This window comes from Branchiostoma lanceolatum, chromosome 3 (assembly GCF_035083965.1).
Source record: "Branchiostoma lanceolatum isolate klBraLanc5 chromosome 3, klBraLanc5.hap2, whole genome shotgun sequence".
NCBI lineage: Eukaryota > Metazoa > Chordata > Leptocardii > Amphioxiformes > Branchiostomatidae > Branchiostoma > Branchiostoma lanceolatum.
The window spans coordinates 22,773,009-22,792,909 of NC_089724.1; the positions used below are offsets into that span (position 1 = coordinate 22,773,009).

Below are 19,901 nucleotides of genomic sequence, written 5' to 3' on the forward strand. Positions count from 1 at the left end.
CCTCAATAGTTTTTGTCAGTGCCAAAAAGAAGTAGCTCAACACTTTTAATTCCACCTGCTCAGGTAGGCTTTTAGCCTATTTACTTTTGTTTTGTTTTGCAATATACAATCATATGTACGTGTAGTTATAGAGTCATGCAGTATGGAGAATGTTAACCTGTCAAGCGCAATGTGCAGAAAGCACAATGTCTTCTCCTGAACCCTATGGGGTAATGTCAAAGCTGACCTTGCTGCATGTATCAACTTCAAGAATCAAGCATGCGAAGACACAAGTTTGTACACCAGAGCTGTAACAGCAGCAGCACTGAGATTTTATTTCATAGTATCAGATGAATCATGAATGCTTCTTTTCTAATCTGCAACATATTAGACTTTACTTAAAGCTGCATTTGGGACAACAACATCAGCATACACATGTATCATATGAGTGAACTATGGGTGAAACAAAAATGTATATCTGATCTATATTGTACCTTTGGCATGACATTAAATGAAAATCAGTAACTTGTTTATCATACTTGGATAAAACGTTGAAACTATGGGAACCTATCCAACACAAGGTTTTGGATTTATTTTAGACTTAAACAAGTAAAGGCCTTGTCTGAGAAGGAGTTGCATTAAAATGAGATGTTAAGTTGCAGTAAGAGAAGGCAGGTGATATTCAGATGCTGCCGTGATGTTCCAGCTGTGCTGGTGAAGTATCTACACCATGCTGTCCCTGATGATAGATGCTCCCTGGGCACTGATGACTACATCAGTCTGGCTTCTTGCCTCAGAAAATGCAGAGGAGACACTCCTCTTTGCCTCTGTCTGCACATGCTCACCTTAAGAAGAAGTCAAAAGAATAAGAAAAGTTAGTGGACAGGGCCTAGGGCTAAAAGGTTTTGTTAGATACATTGTACTTGTAAAGTGATGTGTGATGTGTTATTTATTATTCCCTGAACCATTTAAAAGCGTACATTTTCCACAGTTCCCATCAACATACATTTGTACAGCATCTTTGCTGACAGACAATGCCTAAAGCGCCATGGTTTACTTCACAGTTGGTGGTCACAGGGTTTCATGCGTCATCTTTTTTGGGGGTGTTCAATCTTTTTTTGGTTTTGTCATGCAATTTTCCACCCCAATTATATGGACTGTCTCTTTCACAGAAGAATGACAGTGTGTTTTGACATCCATTTGAGATGTGACCAACATGACGATCTATATACAACATTGTGACAGAATTCATAATAACAGCAGTGTGCTGAGAATGTGTGGGTAGGTATAGGATATCAGTACTTACCCTCTTCATGATGATGATGGAAGACATCATGGAAAAAGCCATGGTGACTATGCTGGGCCAGCTCCTGCTCGTGAATCCGCACGGCTTCCTCGTGCTCAAGCTTCTCCTGGTGTGACCGCAGCAGCTTAGCCTTGTCAAGGACTGGGAAGGGACATGCAGAAGGTTTCAGTTATTAGGCAGAGGCAGCAAGGAATATTTTTATTAGGTATGTATTTTGTCCATAAGCCTGAATTTCTCAAAAGACACTTTTGATGTTAGTCCAATCCAAGATCAGACCAAGGAGGTTAAAATCATCAACCTTGATCAGACCAGCACTATAACAGTGAAACAGGCCTCAAGCAACAGAATTTACAGAGTAACAAGATTTCAAGGAAAATGGGACAAGCGGGATATTTACTGGTGAAGATGGTGAAAGTGATCACAGCAGTAAATGCAATGATGGCCACAAGTCCAGCCAGATTGACTCCCAGTTGATGCCAGGCATCGTACTGTCCAGCATAGCCGCAGTAAAAGATACCATTGTCCTTGTCCATGAAGGGGCAAAGAAGAACACCCCATATTCCAGGTGCGAGGTGCACTGTGAGAAGATACAAGGTACAATTGAGTTCACAGCCAGTATATGGTATTCTCCAAGCAGAGGTTGTAGTCGAGTGGGGTAGTAGTGGCCGGGGTTTTTTACGTAACATTACGGGAGGCAGACCTAAAAAAACCCGGCCACTACTACCCCACTTGACCGAATCCTCTGCTTGGAGAATAAGTATATGGTCCATATGGCAACCATTTGATCGGTATCAATGTCAATTGACAACATTTGCACAAATAGATCTCAGTCATTCTAGAACGATCCAATTGCCCTGGCTCACATACACTGTGTATCATGCATGATTCCTATCAATAAATCAATAGCCAGATCAAAGTAATGTAAAAGGGTCCCAAGCCCAAGTAACTGTTGTATTGTCTGCAACATAAGAGCAATTGTCTAACCTGCAGTGGCATCAACAGGATCCTCAATGGAAGTAAACTTGTGCAGGCTGATGGACCACAGGCAGTGGATAATGGCACCAGAGGATCCAATGATCAGAGCACCATAAGTAGTCGCAACATTGGCAGAAGCACAGACTGCCACCTAGACAAAACACAGGGTCATTTTTTCACTGTGAATAGGCAAGGCGGCTTGAGAAAATCATGTCCTTGATCAAAAAAGACTATACTCAAATTAAAACAGTCTACCCTGTGAGCAACATGTACATTTACTAACTGTATTGGCACATCTGAATACAAAATGAGCTTACAGTTCCTCCCAGGCATCCATTCACCACAATGCACAGCACATAGTAGTCATTGATCTTCTTGTGAACCAGGCGCTCAAACAGAATGGTGGCTAGACCACCGGATGCACAGGCCAGCCCAGTGTTCATAACTGCACGGGCCACCGCACCAGAGTCTCCAGCTGAAGACATTGCACCCTGCGAACTACCATTGAAGGCGAAGAATCCGACCATCAGGATAAAGAAACCTGTGAAAAACAAAGTACATCACGAATAAAGAAAACAATCAAACCTTTGTTTCTATAATACTATACCTAACATCTCATAACCTATACAATTACAAAGCTGATACAGTGTAAGGTGACTGAGGCTGCATCTGGTTACTTGGATTTGCCAAATGCCTCCTAAGCCTTCCTATTAGTCTCCAAAGCATTTCAGAATCAGTAATCATGACTGGTTCTATCTATCTACAGGAAAGATTCAGGATGGGTGATTGGTGCGTTTCTTACCCAAGGTGACCAGGGCTGGAGCAGACTCGGAGATGGCATGGTCTTCAACATCCTTGGCCAACTTTCTGCGGCCCAGTACAATGGCCCCCATTAGGGCAGCTGTCCCTCCACAAGCGTGCACCACACCACTTCCGGCAAAGTCCTGAGAAATTCATGAAGAGCATGATACCTCGGCATGTTAGTCTATGTGTGAAAAAAATTTCAAATTAATTCTGTAATTTTAAGTCACACCACTTTTTAAATGTTAAAATATAAACGCTAATAAAAAAACGTCATCATACCATTACATTTTACATCTAATCAAAAAAGGAGCACCGACCAGTTCACCCATAACACCTGAACCAGTTCTTTCACTCTACATTTGAGTCACATGAGTTGCAGAGTTTTCTTTGATGTTTCCTCTATCATTCAGTTGTTATCATGGCAACTTGCCATGATAACAACTGAATGATAGGCCAACAATCCTTGTTGCTTACCTGGTAGGCAAGACCATACAAATCAGAGTTGAGCCAGCCATAGCCACTCCACGTCCAGTGAACAACAGTTGGGTACACAAGGCCGGTGATGATAAAAGAGTAGACCAGGTACCCGTGGTATGAGGCGCGACCAACCATAGCCCCAGACACGATAGCAGTGGCGGTGGCGGCAAATGAGTACTGGAAGAATACCCAGGTCAGTGCGTCATCGTTCTCAAGGTCGCTCAGGGCGAAGTGTACTGTACCCATGTATCCGCCAGTTGTTGGGCCAAACGCCACACCATATCCAAAGAAGAAGTAGCCTGCAGTACCAACACCTATGGAGACAAGCCAACAACCCTGTTGGTGTTGTAACAAATTGTTACACCATGGGATGGACATGCAATACAGCATGATACTGCTCTTAAATCATACTCGTATCTGCAATGGTAAAATGTTGCTCAAACTATGGAACATAATGATGAATCCTGTTAATCCTGCCCCACTGAGATGTGTGAGGTGTGTTGCCCCAAAGTTTTGAGGTCTAATAGACATGCAGTGTGCATATAATTTTAAGTTCTCTTGTGCTTTATCTTTTATTTTATTCTGTATTTTGAAGTTTTGCCAGTATTTTCTTTTTTTACGCAACTTGCCTCAACAAGGAGGCCAAATCTGAAAAAAGACACATAACAGCAACAAGAGAAAGAGGAGACCAGATTATTACTTATTTGTCCCTGACTATTCGAGGTCAACGACCTACAGGTTTCATAATTGAACTTGTCAAAGGCTGTTCAAAAATGTTACAGCGAAGACATGCTACTTACAAACGTCCATGACGTTGTTGAGCAGGATGGCGTAGACGTTGGCGACCTTGACCGAGCCGACTTCCAACAGGGCGAAGCCTGCCTGCATGGTCATGATGAGGCAGCCACATAGGATGAGTAGCAGTGTGTCCAAGCTCACGGAGTACACACCTAGCGTAGCGCTGATCTCTTCGATTGCCGCCTCTGTGGCGTTCATCCGCCCGTCAAGAGTTTCAAGTGTCGCCATGGTGGGAAAATAGCCCTCCGACCGTCAAAGGAAACCTTTCAGTACATGAAGGATACTATTTCAAGTTGGTTGTTTGGCAAGATCTGAACCGTTACAGCACAAAGAGCATAAAGGTAAAATTGTCGAATGGGTTCTTATTTACAACGGTTGACTACGCTGTCGTCATGGAAACATGGCATCTAGATTGTGACGAATCTTTTTAAATGGCAGAAAACAATACCATATTTGGAAGAAGTTGAGTTGTCCTCAGTTGACCCTGACACATGAATCCTTGTTTTTCTGGCTTTCATATGATAGTTTATCAGTCTTATATTTGAATGTTTTTCAGAACATCTATTTAATCAAAACTGCAAAACTTGAGCTATTAGTTTGAAGAACTTTCCAAACGCCGGTTGAAAGTTGCAACATTACGCCTGACCTCGCCTGACCCCACCCCCGCGGCTCAAAAATGGAACGGGCCGCCTGGGTTCCATAGTTCAAACGCAGGTGTTCGAAAGCTTCAAATTTGACGATGTCATGATTTTTAAAAGATTAGGTACACTTATGTAACACCAGGACGACAAAAAGTCAATTCTCTGGTCATTCGTTTACAGAGCAACAGAATCAGCACCATCCTATTACATTGTGCCATTCAGGGAGAATGCTAGAAACCGTTTCATGCGCCACACAGCTGTTGTTTTTTGCAGAGTAGAATAGAATAGATTCGTGTTCGATCTCGTTTTCAGCGTGGCCAAAGAGTCCCAAACAAAATTGTTCTTTCAAGTTTTTGTTTACGTTCTTGAGGTGTCCATTTTGTGATGGTTTTACAAACTAAGCGCGTCGCGTGTGGACTGTTTCTGCGCTGATAACCATGTTACGTCAGAAATGTGAAATGATGAAACAAATATGTTGAAAAGTAGTGGTAATGAATGTCGATAAAATGAGGATTTGTTCATCTGTGCAGAATGTTTTACATTTTATAGCCAAATCGCTCTTTAAATCAGTGATGTCTATAACGTTAACGTAGACATTTTCTTTAGGTGCACACAGCATGTCGCACTCGCGTCAACATGAGGAACTGTTGATAAACGTTAGTATGGCCTTTCGACTTTTACCTGGGACAAAACTTTGAATGCTATAACGTTAGTGGTAACTGTTAGATAGCTGTTATAGGGTTTGCCATCATCGACAGCTCGTATCACATGCTACTGAGAAATTTCGCGTATCCACGAACATTGCCTCTATCCTGCTGTTGTCACAACACGCACGCGCACACGTACACACACACACGTACACACACACACGTACACACACACCTACCCATTAACGTTACAACTAACTAACCTGTTCAGGAAAACCCCTTGCTATGCTTAGTTCTGTACTAAATAACTGATACCACGCACGGCAGATCTTGAAGTCACTTTTAATGGAGCCACTCTCCACTTCTTTATTATGCTTTATTCTGAAACATTTATTGAATTAATTCCTGCAATGAAAGCTTACCGCTCACGACACGTCAATTTAACCACGGTGATTTAACATTATGTTACTGAGAAATCAGTATTGTGACAAGTGTTGCGTGAGATGCGCTTTGCGTCTAAAACGCCGGCCGTTTTGTCTCTACTGTGTGCTGTCCATGAAGAAGGTGATGTGACTGTGGTTCTCCAGCAGACCGTCGGCATCCTTCTTCAGCTGGTAGTGCAGAACTGTATGGGTGATATTTCAGAACACAAATGTCTCAAATTAGACTGCAGGTTTAAGTATAACTGATTAACACACGCACACACACACAAATATAACCGTTACACACAAGCAGGCCTGTCCCTAGTGCTGAATGCCATCCACACACAGGCAAGCAGACATGTCACAAGTTCTAGTGTTGAAAGCCATTCAGATACAGGCAAACAGACCTGTCCCTAATGCTGAATGCTATCGGCACATAAACAAACAGACATATCCTTAGTGCTGAATGCCATCCACACAGGCAAACAGACATGTCCCTAGCGCTGAATGCCATCCACACATAGACAGACAGACCTGTCCCTTGTGCTGAATGTCATTCACACAAATACGCACACATACACAATATCTCACGGATAAAAAATCATGTGTCTAGCGGTGTCTAATAGAGAGTCTGATAGACACATTGAACCTACCCAACGGCCCAGTGGGCGCGAGTCTCAGCGCGACCGTAGATGAGATCGCCTCTACCCTAGTGCTGCTGTACACCTTAGAAGTCACAAAGCCCCGGGGCGGAACATGACCGGTCAAGGACGCCTCCAACTTCACAGAAGGAAAAAAAACAAAAACAAGAAACACCAAATATAAAACGTGCCGCCTAGAATGAGCAAACGTGTAGCGTTGGTTATTTCATGACCATGTCTCTCCGCGCTGTGTATAGACTTGGTATGATTGTTTTCCTGGGGACATGTTGTGAAACGTTATGTACGTACCTCCATACGGGGAGAGTGCCTGAACAGAAAGGAATGAGATCCTCCATTGTCTGTCACGGTGAAGTTCATGTCTTGCAGCGTGCAGGAGATGGTGAAATCCTTCCCCAACTAGGAATAAGGGCAACAATATTTAGATTTGGAAAAAATGGATGATAACGTTATATCATAGGAGCGTGGCTGCTCAGTATCACCTACTCAGCGTCTTTGAGAAAAACGAAATTTCGTGCACAGCGATGTCATTATAGACGCTCGCTTTTACGGTAAAATGTATTTGCTTTTGTCTAACATTCCATTAATAGGTTTGATATCAATTCTTTTCTGTCCCTACAGCGTTTTGAAGGAGCAGCGACGGAACGAGGAGATAGTGAGATATGCAGATACCAATACGCCCACACGTATACATACACATAGAGATAAGTGTACAAAACCCACCCAGTTGATTTGTTGCATCAGTGTGCGGAAGATCTTCGCCGTCATGGTCACCTCGCAGCTGTATGCCTCCTTCTCAGGCTGGAAAAAAAACGAAAACCAAGCTGGTACGAATGACTTAGTTTGGTCTGAAAACATAAAACTCGTTCTATCTGATGAACGCGATGTAAGTACCACGAACGACCTGCCGTGAAAAGGCCACACGTACATATTAACACATAGGACCTACCGAGGTCCACCTAAACTCCATAGGTTTTACCTGTGCACTGATATTGCCATTACAGTCAAGGCCAGTGGAGACTTTCATTCACCCTTTCACGTTAATGTTGGGTTGATATTTGGCTAATTAATTGGTCATGATAACCTTGATCAGTAAACGTACCGGAACGGCCACTTCCTTCAGACTTGTTCCAATCTTGTCCATGTCACCGACAGCATTCAGGCGCCCAACTAGAAAATACGACCAGATAAGCCAACAAAAAAAGAACTTACAAAAGCCCTAGAGATACATCACGGAGCTATGAGATCTCTGAATTCTTATTTGTTTCGAGTTTCCTTGAAAGTCACAAACCAGATAAGTTCTTACTCAATGTGTCTGCGTAGACCTCCATAGAGTACGGGCCGTCCTTCCCACCCTCCTTCTGACGGGTCACATTGAAAGTGGCGAACGAACAGACGTGGTAGTCTGCCGGGAACAGCTTACGTACGCTGGAGGGGAAAGAACATTATAATAATAGTCTTTATTGCATATTCCTGCCCAGAAGGGCTAAATGCACAGAGGACCACATGTGGCCTGTAAGAAACATAATGCAAAACATAAGTTGATGAAATGCTACACTAACATTAAAATGAAAAACATAAAAAAACATGCAAACTGTGGGCTATTGCTAAACTAAATGATGGCCACCTATTAGTTTCTTCTCTCTTTCTGAAACATTTGGAGATATGCTACATACTTTGTCTATTATATGTTCGTTCTTACATGGCATTAGGTATATAAAAGTGTCCTGCTTTGACATTTTTGTACATTTCCTGTCTAATTCTATTATCTTAAACAACGATTGCCGCCCATCTTTATATAAAGAACAATCAAGTAAAAAGTGGATTTCATTTTCAACATATAAATCGTCACAGAATTCACATGTTCTTAGTGATAATTTATTGGCCTCCTCAATGCCTTACAATGCTAGAATATACTCCCATCTCACTTTTCGAGGTGCGCCCCCATGCGGAAGCCGTCACAGTGCTGGATGTCTGAGTACCGTGCCTTCAAGGCAGCCTGCATGAAAATAGACTCGTGCACGTCTTTAGTCTCCATGACGAATGCATTTTCGTCACCTGTCGGTTTGAAACATCACAATATCCTCAACATAACTCTTTCAGAAGAAGTAAATGATGGTGGAGTTTTGGAGAAATATGATGATGATTTGCAATGAGAGATAAAATGTACATGTAGCTGGCAGAAATTTCCGCTTCGATTTCCGTGCTTTACAAGAAATCAAATGATTACTCATTATGTGATGAACTTTTTAAAACGGGATCATCAAACGATTTTCCGTTTTCGATTTGCTATAAAGCCGTTAGTTTCACAACCACGTATTTTGAAAGGATTAATATTTATCAAGCATGTCTGTTGAAACGGTTAAGACATTCACAGGAATAAAGCATGTTGAAAGAAGTAAGACATTTACACCGCAAGATCGCTTCCGAGTTGAAATCTTTTGCAGTCATGAGAACTCGATCGATAGCTGTGACATCCAGGTCGGCGAACAGTGCTGAAGTCTTCAAGTCCTCAAGACGTGCATGTATGGAGAAGATCGACGTCAATCAAAGCAGGCCGAAGATCACATATACGTATTTGGTGCAAACTAGCAGGGTCACACATCTCGCAATAGCTTTTTTTTTAATACGGATACGTAAACGCATTGTTTTGGCGTAGCTCAAACCGCGACTAGAATTTTGATGACTTTAATATTTTCATGACTTTTGATTTGCATTTTATGTGTATTTTGAATAGCGACAAGAAGCTCATAGAAGCCATTTTCATATATTGATGTTTGGTATTTTGTTCCACATCCTTCTTCGATGCATCAGAACACTAGAACGGGTGGTCTATACATTTTGGGGGTTCTACATTGTAAATTCAAGATGCCGCCACAGTGCTCCGGGGCAGAAATCGAGATGGATCTATATCCAGATTTGTGTAGAATATTGTGAACATCATGTGTATCCAATTTGGGACTCTTAGACACATCTGCGCAATTGGTCTGACTTTTACCAGCTATGCCCCTGGACTAATATAAACTACGCACAAAAAGTTCGGAAACTTAACTTTGGTCGATCATATCTCCGTTGTTTCTTGAGCAATTTCAATGATTTATATGTCATTGAAAAGCTTTTGTGATTTTCTTTCCCATGATACTTAACTTATTATTGTTGTAAATTAATACAACGAGCACCAGACCTGCTTATGCGAGCGAGTTTCATAAAAAAAGTGCCCAAATTACCTTACTAATGTAAAACGCTCAATTCAGTATTTTGTCTTCTGCTGGTAGCACGTGGCTTTTGTACGAGGGTAATATGGAACTTGAATCAACAAAACACATTAATATGAAAGCCAAGTGTAGTCTTCATCCAAAGAAAAAATGCGTAAAGGAGCCTCAGTTATGATGAGGGTGGCTTAATACTGAGTACACACGCCAAGCGCTGTCACCACAGCCCGGCACATCCTCCTCATGCTTGTCATCAGTTTTGTTACGCGGTCCCTGGCTATTCTTCCACAAGGAGTCGTCGCAGGTCGACCAGTGTTGCTCTGTTGATCACAACTGCTTGCACAGCTCGCCCAAGCTGATCAGTGATCACAGAGTCTGAGACTGTGTTCAATTGTGTTGAGATCTGGGCTGCAGGAGGGGCATTCTATCCTCTGTATTCCTGCATACTGGAGGTGGTCTGAAATGACTCTCATTCTGTATGGACGTGCACTTTCATCTTGCAGAATGGCACCCAGTCTCATAATCATATTGCAGAGGTAAGGATCTTGGAAATGTGACTGGATGGAGGAAGCTGTCTCTTTATCGACACATCGAAGTTGCTTAGGATGATTAGCCTGTTTTTTCCGCTGGCAGTTAGCGTTGTACTGCCTCACACTATAACACTGACCCCAACAAACAGTCAGTCAATCTGTGCAACAGTCAGCATAGGGTTCTCCTCGCCGCCCCAACACTTTCTTTTACCCATCCAACAGTCGAAGTAAACCTTCTCTTATCTGTAGCTGTGAACATAACATTTCACCACACACTGTTCCATTCACGATTTGGACGACACCACCACTAATGGGTTTGGCGCTGCGCTAGGTGTTTGACACTATTATGGAAATTTGGGCACTTTTTTTCTACAACCCACTCGTGTAAGCAGGCCTGGTGCTCACTCCATCAGATTGCAATTATAATGAGTAGGGTATCATAGGAAAGGAAATTACACAGGCTTTCCAACGATACATAATACATTGAAATTGATAAAAAAAACAATGGAAATATGATCAATCAAAGTAAAGTTTCCAAACTTTTTGTGCGTAGTTTATATGCACAATGTATATACATTGTGTACCTTCATAAAAGCGTCCTTCTCGATCGCACCAAGGTCCTTCCCTTTTTTCTGTGAACCGGAAAAAACATGAATACCTAGCTTAGAAATTCCTGTTTGCTGGTTCAAATGAAAGACAGAGAGTAAGAAACGCCGATATGAAGTATTTGGATCATGTGCATCATAGAATTTTACGAACGTTTTCTTTAGTGTTAAATGAACCGCGCACACTGGGTCCTTAGTTTTTTTCTGAACACCTGTACCTGTTTCGAAAGAAACTTTAATTTGACGAGTGTTCACAATACCCACCATGTTATCCATGATAGTCTTCATCAAGTTCATGAGGTCGGATCGGCCGGACATGTCTGTGAGGAGAAAGTGCGTCACACCAATGGCTATGTATGAATAAAATGCATACCCCCAAAAGGAGCCATTGAAGCATAAGCTGTGTATTCTAACATACACAGAAATGACATTTATTCATATCACAAGTCGCGACTAAAATTGTTATAAGTCACGGACCTTTTCTAGATTGAAGTAGAATTTACACAGCTACACCGCTACGCCATCTGCCTTACGTACACTTGTCCGGTTGTCTTTACATAATTAGAATAATTCTTCTTTATTCACAAATGTTTTCACCGTCAATGTTAATCAAATGTTCCTCTTCTTTATTCACAAATGTTTGTACCGACTCGCTTCATGTATACAGCCATAAGCAGCTTTTAGTCCATCCGAAGTAGAATAGGAAGAAGTAGTCTACAACAAGACCCAATGGATTGCAAAGACCGTATCCAACTGGAAGAAGGAGCTTGTAATGCAAACGTACTTCCTCTGCCAGTTTGATACGGTCTTCATGCAACCTATAGATCTGCTTGGAGGTTAGAAAGAAGTGCGTGCCGTATTCACCATCTGGCGTGGCAGGATCGATGACGGTCAGCACCAGCAGAGTGGCGGCAATGAGGGAGCCTCTCCATCCGGCCATCTTTGCAACGCTTCTGACGGAGCAAGTAGAAAAGTTCAGGCCTAGGTTGAAATACTGGCTGCCGGGTGAAGTCGACTTATATGTTGAAAATAATTGGTTTTGTTACCGCATTAGAATTCAGCCGTATGGGGGATTCAAACTCATATGGAGAATGGGACTACAAGCAAAGGCCAAATACATTTTGAGACCGCCTTCTATACGTGTTCTCTACGAGATAAAATTCCGTCTTTTTACCATCTCCCGTGGCTGAATCTAAGTTTGAAACCACATCTGGTTATGAGGGAAAAACAGTTGTATCTGGTATTCTTAAGTTAAGTTAACTTATACTTAAGAGTCTTCGTTGGGTTGGTCAGATCTCGCTTTTAAGTTTTAACACTAGACCGAAACAGTTGTAGAGAGTTGAGTCAGTTGGAAATAGGTTGTTATTCACTTTAAAACTGTGTGCGGTAACGGTAAAGATCTAATTGTACAGTTTTTCAGTTCTTACCTGGTAACTTGCGCTTCCTTTTTGTCTAACAAAACTCAGCGCTCTTCCAGCCACTGCTTTATCTACTCAGGACCAAGATGTTGATGTCTCTGCTTACAGGGCAGTTGTCTTTTACTGTGTTCTCATTAACATGAGTCTACGTGACGTTTCCTCCCAAATCAATAATATCGGACATCTGTTGCATGTTGCTACCAATGGTAGTCTTATTTCAACAATGCCAGATTTCATCCCTCAACCCCCACATTTAGGAATGACAAATGGAACGTTTGTTACAAATGACCAATGGGGACATGGAGATCAGTAGCACTTAATATATAAGAACCACAAGAAAAAGCACTAATGACACGAGTTACAGCTGTTCTGTTTAATGTTCTATGAATCAAGCAGTTAATCCGAACTTCATGTCATAGCATATCACTTTATATAATGTTATATTGTATTGTATTGTTTTATATTACATTACATTACATTATATTACATTCTATCATATCATATCATAATATTAAATTTTGAAATACACGTGTATTATATATGATCAAGTATTACGCTATCAAGGCAGTGATCGCCTTAGTTCAAGGAGGAAGATCAGTTTCATACAGTATTTCCTCTAGACATTGGAAAGCTGATAGTGATAGTAGGAATATTTACTGTTCAGCTTCAGTACAACCATATAACGTATCCATACGAAGCTGAAGCAATAAGTTAGTTCTTCTCTTCGACTCCGTCTCAACACTACCATCTTATCCTTTTAAATGCTGTTTTTTCTGGCAAGTTGAGTTTTATAAGAATGATGCCATATCATTATAAGGCGTCAGCCATTTCCTCTAAGGTCTCTCGTGCCTTTGAGACCAGCCACGCATGCGCCTTGTCTTGATCGTCGGTGACTTCGGGCATGGGCAGTGTCACCAGCACTTCCCGCACGATAGACTCGGGGTCACCTAAGGTCGCAGGTATGACGTAATCCGCCCCTGGTAGAGGGTGGGGTTGCTGATAGCACGGAGATATCTCACCACTGGAGTTTAAGAAGCTGGTTTCACTCAGGAGGCTTTCGTCTGACGCTAGAGCAAAGGCAACATTGGCTTGGTTGACGTCACTGTCGTTGCTTAGGAACGACGTTGAGTAGACGTCTTCGACGTCACCATTGCGTCCTACTTCAAAACTGAAGACATTAGATGGCCAGTGGAAGTCGGGCTTGGCATCAGCGCTGAGACTGTCGGGTAAACAAAAATTTGAATAAAACAAGAATAAAACGGTTGACAGTCGGCAAAAAATTGATTGGAATTTCCTAGCATACGGTAATCATTATTTAGTATATCAGCAAACTCATTATCTTCTCAATATGAGTAGATGTACTAGACATTTGCTGTACCTGTTGAAGTAAAGTTTGTCCGCTAGGCGGCCGTCCCTGTCTGCCTCTCCACAAGACCAGCTTTGGAGAAGAGCAGCAGACTTCGACAGACGGCGTGGAGGTAGGCATGGGGGCTGGTTGGCATATTGTGAAACCCAGGCATTCGTGTCCAGCCGGCCGAGGGGAGTGCGCTTGGTGTTTCGAGGCTTTCCAGTAGATGTCGCTGCTGAATAACGGTGGAAACGGTCCGCCACGGGGGACCAGATGGGCAGATAGTGACGGGACATGGAGGGAAGGCACATGTCCTCGCGGTAGATCGGCGTAGGCTGGTCATTCTCATATTCAGGTGAAACTTCTTGTTCACGATGAAAGCTTCTACTCGAAGGCGTATCTAAAGGCAGGGTTTTAGACAGGGCAAGAAAGAACTGTTACAAACTAAAGGATGTGTGATGAAAGAACCGACAAGTTTATTGAAAGTTTCTATTGTCGGATATTGATGATCACATAAAGGTGCAATCGCTTACCGTAAGCGAATGTCATTTAAACAGCTCCAACAATGAGAAATCAAGCATTTCGTAAAGCATAGAGTTTCTATGTTGTGTAACAAATCAATAGCAAGAGCAGTCTTTTCAAATATTATATCTTGAGTGTGTTTCAAAATTGATTGAAACATTATCCACATGGCATTGCTGACATCTACATGTACAAAACGGATAGTTTGGTCCTGCGCCATGCGCCGGGTCCTACCGATCGAGACGAATGAGTTGTCCTGAGGGGACGTCTTGGTGTTCTTCCTGCGCACAACCATGGACAGGACGGTGTTGTCTCTAGTGAACCACCTGTGGTAGAAGGTGTGCACCTGCAGAAGGAAACACGAGTCAGCAGAATATTCACAAGACGTCAATCTTTACGTTATCATTGAAGTGTCTGTCTTCCTTAGAATATATGTTAATCACGATCGACTTCCTCTGATTTCTGAGTAGCCTGGTTTCATTCATTTGTACTCTCATCCCCTATTTTCTCAATTTACATTTTCTACCGATCTCACCTCCTTATTGTTTGACCTGTCACAGCCGGGAACGTTCTTCCGGAAGCCGTACAAGTTCAGCTGCCTCACGAAGCTCTTGAAGCTCGTTGTTTCGAACACGTGACAAGTTTCATTCAGAACTTCATCACGAAATTCCACTTCCGTAATGACGACACCTTTACCCTCCTGATCCCAGACGATGGAACTAGATGATGAAGAAAGAAGACGCTTAGTCTAAAAGTATGGTTGAGAAAAAGACGAGCAGTGTATGACTTAATTCACCCACTTTTATATCAAGTGTTACAAACCTGTAGTCGGGACTGTCCACTAGTTTCTTGAGCTTGTTGGGGAAGTTGTCAACAACGCCGATGCCTTCGTAAATGTCCGCTAACTTCAGCTGCATCGGGAGTAATAAAGAGCGTCATGGTTCAACACAACAATTGTTTTACATGTCGCACTTCGATCCAATTTTTCATGTATTGCATAATCATATCATTTCGGTTTTTCTCGACCAAATGATTCAGAAAAAGGGGTTTCACACCTGCGACCTTCAAACTGTCATTCTTTACCTGAAGTGACCTTGGAGTGTGGAATTTTCTTGAAGATTTGCATTGTTTTGGCGTGATGTAGGACTTTCTGTTGCTATGCCGATCCTTGTCCCGAGTAAACCTTACGTCGGGAGTGCCGACATAGCAGTGGTCCGCCTCAGCCGCGTGACTCGCACTACTGGTCCGCGCATGATGAGGGCGCTGGCTTGCCCAAGACACATCCGCCATTCCTATCGCTACAGCTCCGTGTGGCAAAATGGAGAATGAAAGAACCCTTTCGGTTCTTAATTCGAATTCGATCGTTCGAATTAAGTTAGTTCTCTATTTGTTGTATCCACTTTTTGGTCCTGAGTGACTTTCTTTGGGTTTTGTTCCGAAATGCGTTCACTTTGCAAGGCGCTGGAACACTAGTGGCCATATGGCACGAGTTTTCAGAACTGTTATCTTGAATGTTACTTCAATGGTTACATGACGCCATTTAATTAGTAACGCCAACAGCAACGTGTGTGAGAATGGGGAATATCTTAACGTTATCGGTTCTGGTATCGTTACTTATGTCTTTCCAGTCGTATGACAGCCTCACTGACTTTTCTACAAGTGCTTTCCAAGACAAGTACGCAAGAAACATGTATGCAAGACGCCGTCGACCCTAAGAGACACGTCCCACTGGTTGTGACTCAAGTTGAAGAGTCGTCTAGCGGAACTAAAAAGTATTGCATTTTTCTAGAATCATCAGTAAACTTGATTCAGTTTTACCGAATTGGAAAATTGAGTTTACCTCTCGTCAGTAAGGCTTGTATTATCAAAAATATCAAACACAATATAAAATCCTCTCTTAGTTATAACGTTATGTCTATTGGTCGAGGCAAGGATATGTCCTTGGTCAAGTAAAGGTTGTCTGTTAGAAACTTCAAATTGAATATTTATATCATATTTGGGATCGTATTTTGTGGAAAGCGTTTGAGCTACTAGTAAAATTTATAAGAGAATTTGGAAAGATAAAACTTACAAAGTGGGGGTTTTCATAAGAGAGTGCGGCACTGATATGAATTACTAGTAATCTCAAAACAGCTATCAATCTCCCTTCCACACCCTCCTGGTACCCACAATGCGGCGGGTGTCCGGTTCCCCGCTAGCTCGGCAGGCCGGACTTCCTGTGTACACAACCGCCGCGATTCAAGTTTGCTCGCGCTCGGCCGAGGAATTCTGCCGGCATACCATGCGACAAGAACACTTTTCCTCACCTTTCTTTGCACTCCAGGCCGTATAGGCGGTGTGTGAATGCGTCTCCATTTCCTGGTGCCGTCTATTGGACAGAAACGGGCGTAACAACACAGAACAAGACGCCGTAGTTACCAGTGCCGTACAAGTCAAAGCGCGCGAGGCTGACTTGCTAATATTTTAAGAATCCCCGACAAAAACAGCTTTAACGGATAATGAGGTGAGTGTTTGACGCTTCATTTTAGCATATATTTATGTAAGTAGTAGTATAGGTTGTTTATAGATCGTTGGTGTGATTAGCGAGGCAGGCCTGACCTGATATCGCACGGTTGGGTTGGGAACAGCTAGTCGTCTGCAGAGTATCATATTCATAACAACGTGAAGTCGTCTGCAACGCCGCAACTATGGACCATGAATTATACTTCATACTGTCACTTCTATGACACTTATGCCTTAGATCTACGGATGTTTGCTCAGAAATGCAGCATTTTGGCAGTCTCATTCACATCTGCCTTAAGTTTTCGTAATGACAGCTGGGCAATAAAAATGGCCAAGACAGGATTACTAAAGCAAGACGGGCTGGGCACCAAAATTTCGTCTGCAACAAAACATAAGCCCTCGTTCGCAAGTCATTTTATACTTCATGAGCACGAACGAGTTGAAAGATTTAGGAGAAATCACAAGAATTAGGATGAACATTTCAACACTCCAACAAGGTGACGTGATCTCCTTCAAAGCTAGTGCATGGCCAATACGTCCTGTCACCAGGTGACCGGTGTGTTGGTTAGTGAGTTAGTTATTACCAGCTGACCCCTGCATGTTCAGGCATACACATACTTGTTAACTTTATAGTTGGCTTGAAATGTAAACAGTAAATTGGCCCAACATTGTTTTTGGAAATACATGGCCCATGCTAGGAGAGTCATTATCATAAGTCATTAATGGGAATCTTTTTCAGAAAGAAGTTGACTCGAACAAACTTGTGATAACCAAGGAAGCTTGTATTGTGGATACAAGACTTTTAAACTTAGCTGTAGTGCTACTTTTGAATTTTTCGCAGAAGAGTTCAATGATTCCCCTCACAAGTGCATTCTATCACCTAATGTTTTTGTCAGGTGCAAGTTTGAGTTACAAGTGTGTCACCTGAACCAAAATGCCAAACAAAAGGTAGCAGCCTGAGTCATAATCCATATCTATCTCAAAAATCTATGTAAATGTCTTTGTTTGCGCTTAAATGTGCCATTATGCATATTTTGATGTCTCTAACTATTTCCCCCTTATAACACTACAGGTGTGCTGGACCGGTGTATTAGTCTGAAGGCGAGGTCACATGTGGTCATCTGAGGTATGCAACCCAAGCCAAGCGGAGTGTCACGGACCAGGTGGACTGAATATGAAACTCAAGAATGTTTGCGGCGACCATAGATAATGAAAGAAGTTTACATTGATCAACCTGCAGTACACAACGCCGCACACAGTGGGAACTGGTCAACCCAAGTGGACAGAAAAAGCCAATATGTAAGACTGAATACAAGGTGTGGACTGTGGATGCTAACTTAAAATGCTTTCAAAGCCATGTCTTGAAGAAAAGAATAAAACGTGGCAGAGTCATGTCTGTTCTGTTTTCATGGCTGACAGAAAAGCGTGACTAAGTAAGTGTACAAAGCACATGTTAACACATAACACAAAGGGAGGAGATTTCAACTTCGTCTGATTCTGAACTTGGAGCCCACCATGGCAGGAATGTTTGACGACTACGAGTACGATATCCTCCCCACCCTTCTGGAGGATGAGGAGAATGTGTCAATGGCTGATATCTTGGCGCTACGGGACGAATGTTTGTCGGAGCAGGAATTATGGGCCATCTGCAGAGAGACGTGCATGGCGCTACGCAGCATCGAGATGTCGGACTTGTTCCAGACGCTCTGCATCACCCCGGAAACGCTCGCCTTCAATGCTGCCGGAAACGTCTGCTTCATGGATATTCTGGACGGTAGGTCACTTTACTAATTGGAATATTGTGATGGAGGGTCATTTTTCTAATGGGAAAATTGAGTTGTGCAGTCAGTGTGCTCAATGTCCGGTCATATTTCACTTCATCCCTTTTGTATACAGTGACACTGTCCTGGTTTGAAATACAATGGTATTACAATGAATGACACTGTCCCAGTAGTGATGTTTTATAAAATGACAGTGCCCCAGTCCAGCTTGTCCCTAAAGCTGGACCAATGATGTAGTAATCTGTACTTCTAGTATTTGTGCTTTATGTTATCTCAAGATAAAAAGTTAATGAGGGTGGTAAGTGTTAGTTCTGTACACCTGTTCAGGTGTGAAGAAGCCATGTATAATTGTATTGTAGCTGTCTGTTCAAGTGAGGTCCTAAGACAACACAACCTTCTTTAGACAAGAAACAAAGATTGTAGTATATACAAATGTATATTTGCACACTCTGGAGGAGGCAGGTAGACCATAGATGTACTAAGTAACCACTGCCACAAATGATCAGGTACAAAACATGACAGACTGTGTCTGCCACTCTAGCAGTACTAGCACTGCTCCTTCCTTGTTCTGCCTCATAAATCAAAACCTTGGTATGGATTGTGAAAAATTTAGAGAGCTGTTGCCTAAAAAAGCTGTTGAGTGATTTCATTTCCTTTCAAACTGCCAGGAATGCTGAAAGGGATTTCAAAGCTGCCCAAAGCTGTAAATGTTGCTTGCTTTCATGCCAAGAACATATACTACATATATTATTAGATCGTGTTACCATCAAGTTGTATCAGTTACCAGGGCTTTTGATTTGTAGTGTTAAGTTTTCCCCCTTATGAAATTTAGAGGTACTGTTTTTGTTTTGACTGCTATTATGTATCCTCTCTTTATTCGCAATCTCTCATGTTGGGGCTTTCTCACGTACCCACTGTAGACATTGTGCCACCCACAAGTGAAAGCCTGTTGTGGCTATTGTTGCTGGCTTGCGTAAAAACAAACCTGTTAAGTGCAGATTACTGCAAGGACTTTAAGAGGATTTTTCAGGACAAGGTAATGGGGGAAAATGTGCCACTGCACTATTTCACCAGAGAATGATGCTAAAACAGTATTTAAAGAACGCTGACTGAGTACTTGAAGGAATGATAATGAATAGAAATGATGTATGTGTAAGTATTTGATTTTGCTGTGTAAGTATAAGCAATATAACCCAGGTGTTTGTGATGTTGAATGGTGGTGAAGCCTGTGTTTGGGCAATCCTAGGTGCTAACAGTTGAGAGGTGTGGTCATGA

At 42.3% G+C, this 19,901-nt stretch overlaps 4 protein-coding genes and 1 long non-coding RNA gene across 6 annotated transcripts in view; 1 reads left to right on the top strand and 4 right to left on the bottom strand.

Moving 5' to 3' along the window:
* Positions 1-273: 273 nt before the first annotated feature.
* LOC136431080 (putative ammonium transporter sll1017) lies at positions 274-4,728 on the bottom strand. Its single transcript, XM_066422305.1, has 8 exons — positions 4,342-4,728; positions 3,539-3,855; positions 3,063-3,204; positions 2,578-2,801; positions 2,270-2,411; positions 1,683-1,862; positions 1,286-1,426; positions 274-824 (listed from the first exon to the last, which is right to left on the bottom strand). The coding sequence occupies exons 1-8, from the start codon at positions 4,565-4,567 to the stop codon at positions 703-705; spliced, it is 1,494 nt and encodes a 497-aa protein (XP_066278402.1). The 5' UTR covers positions 4,568-4,728; the 3' UTR covers positions 274-702.
* A 1,227-nt stretch (positions 4,729-5,955) lies between these two features.
* Positions 5,956-11,322, bottom strand: LOC136429442 (proliferating cell nuclear antigen-like). The gene is made up of 10 exons (XM_066419273.1): positions 11,311-11,322; positions 11,035-11,082; positions 9,120-9,219; positions 8,637-8,766; positions 8,015-8,136; positions 7,811-7,878; positions 7,432-7,509; positions 7,000-7,107; positions 6,703-6,829; positions 5,956-6,252 (listed from the first exon to the last, which is right to left on the bottom strand). The coding sequence occupies exons 1-10, from the start codon at positions 11,320-11,322 to the stop codon at positions 6,167-6,169; spliced, it is 879 nt and encodes a 292-aa protein (XP_066275370.1). The 3' UTR covers positions 5,956-6,166.
* On the bottom strand, positions 11,320-12,024 carry LOC136431090 (uncharacterized). Its single transcript, XR_010754983.1, has 2 exons — positions 11,920-12,024; positions 11,320-11,375 (listed from the first exon to the last, which is right to left on the bottom strand). It is a non-coding gene; the product is annotated as an uncharacterized lncRNA (long non-coding RNA).
* Positions 12,025-12,831: 807 nt separating this feature from the next.
* On the bottom strand, positions 12,832-15,918 carry LOC136431081 (uncharacterized). Its single transcript, XM_066422306.1, has 6 exons — positions 15,427-15,918; positions 15,166-15,254; positions 14,879-15,062; positions 14,578-14,689; positions 13,852-14,221; positions 12,832-13,692 (listed from the first exon to the last, which is right to left on the bottom strand). The coding sequence occupies exons 1-6, from the start codon at positions 15,631-15,633 to the stop codon at positions 13,284-13,286; spliced, it is 1,371 nt and encodes a 456-aa protein (XP_066278403.1). The 5' UTR covers positions 15,634-15,918; the 3' UTR covers positions 12,832-13,283.
* Positions 15,919-16,531: 613 nt separating this feature from the next.
* The window catches only part of LOC136431073 (kinase non-catalytic C-lobe domain-containing protein 1-like), a 68,801-nt gene continuing 65,431 nt past the window's right edge, over positions 16,532-19,901 (top strand). For both annotated transcript variants that reach the window (XM_066422283.1, XM_066422284.1), the window contains exons 1-2: positions 16,532-16,846; positions 17,918-18,619. In XM_066422283.1, the coding sequence (XP_066278380.1) occupies positions 18,361-18,619 (259 nt within the window). In that variant the 5' untranslated portion in view covers positions 16,532-16,846; positions 17,918-18,360. The remainder of the gene's footprint in view (positions 16,847-17,917; positions 18,620-19,901) is intronic.